Here is a 922-nt window from a genome sequence, read left to right on the forward strand (position 1 = left end):
CGTGTGTTGAGATGGAACAGGGATGAAGAATAGAGTAGTGAAGATTAGGGGGACAATTCTCTACAAACAACGAACATGAATTTAATAGTGATACAGAAAGGGGGTGCGAAAGGCGTTGACATCCAAACGAACAACAAACTTTGACCGGCAGAGAGTGTGGCGAACTAGGGTATTGGCGGACACATTTCAGGTGCGGTTCAGCTCCATACACGAACTCATGGCTGAAGTCTGGTGCGTGCACGAACCAACATGCAGATGATGGCGAGCGCGACGACGGGTGTGGGAGCAGGCAGCCGTGGAATTTGTGGAAGCAACAAGCGACTGCTCCCAAGGGGAGCGGTGTCATGCAGCTTACCTCTAATGGTACAGTAAGGGCGGGGGGGCGATGCACGCAGGTGGCAACAGCTGTCATGGCGCCGCCGCGCCACATCTAAACCGTTTCCGTAGACACGAGCGACATGGCACGGCGTGCGGGCACGCCCGGGGCGGCGGCTCGCACAGGCGTGTCCACACGCGCGCGTGCCCGGCACGCCGGTTAGCTTGCAAACTGTGCAAGGCACAATTCAGAAGCGGCGGCGGGGGGTGTTTGCGACGGCTTGAAGAGCAAATACGTGTCCGGCAGCGCACAGTAGGCGCATGTCTACGCAGCGGCGCTCGGGGGGCGCTGGCGGTGAGACGGTCTGCATGGGTCTGCGGCGGCGTCAGCGCGTCTGACGTAGCAGCTGAATTTGCGCGGGGTGGACCCGCGTGCGGGCGCAACGTACGGGGGAGCGAGATGGAGACGGCGTGCGAGGCGTGTAAGGAGGAGGGCGGCCTGCGCGGCGGGGGCGGGATGCGCAGGGGGCGTGGGATTATACCGAGTGGCGATGCTGTCGCGGTCGAATGAGGCGCGCGGGTGGAACCTGTGTGGGGCGCGGGTGTA

General features: G+C 61.9%; 1 protein-coding gene across 1 annotated transcript; it reads left to right on the plus strand.

Moving 5' to 3' along the window:
- The first annotated feature begins 385 nt into the window (after window positions 1-385).
- On the plus strand, window positions 386-886 carry CHC_T00002201001 (hypothetical protein). The gene has a single exon (XM_005713175.1). It carries the CDS (start codon window positions 386-388, stop codon window positions 884-886), a length of 501 nt encoding a protein of 166 aa, XP_005713232.1.
- Window positions 887-922: the final 36 nt, after the last annotated feature.

This window comes from Chondrus crispus, genomic scaffold, assembly GCF_000350225.1.
Source record: "Chondrus crispus Stackhouse genomic scaffold, scaffold_129, whole genome shotgun sequence".
NCBI lineage: Eukaryota > Rhodophyta > Florideophyceae > Gigartinales > Gigartinaceae > Chondrus > Chondrus crispus.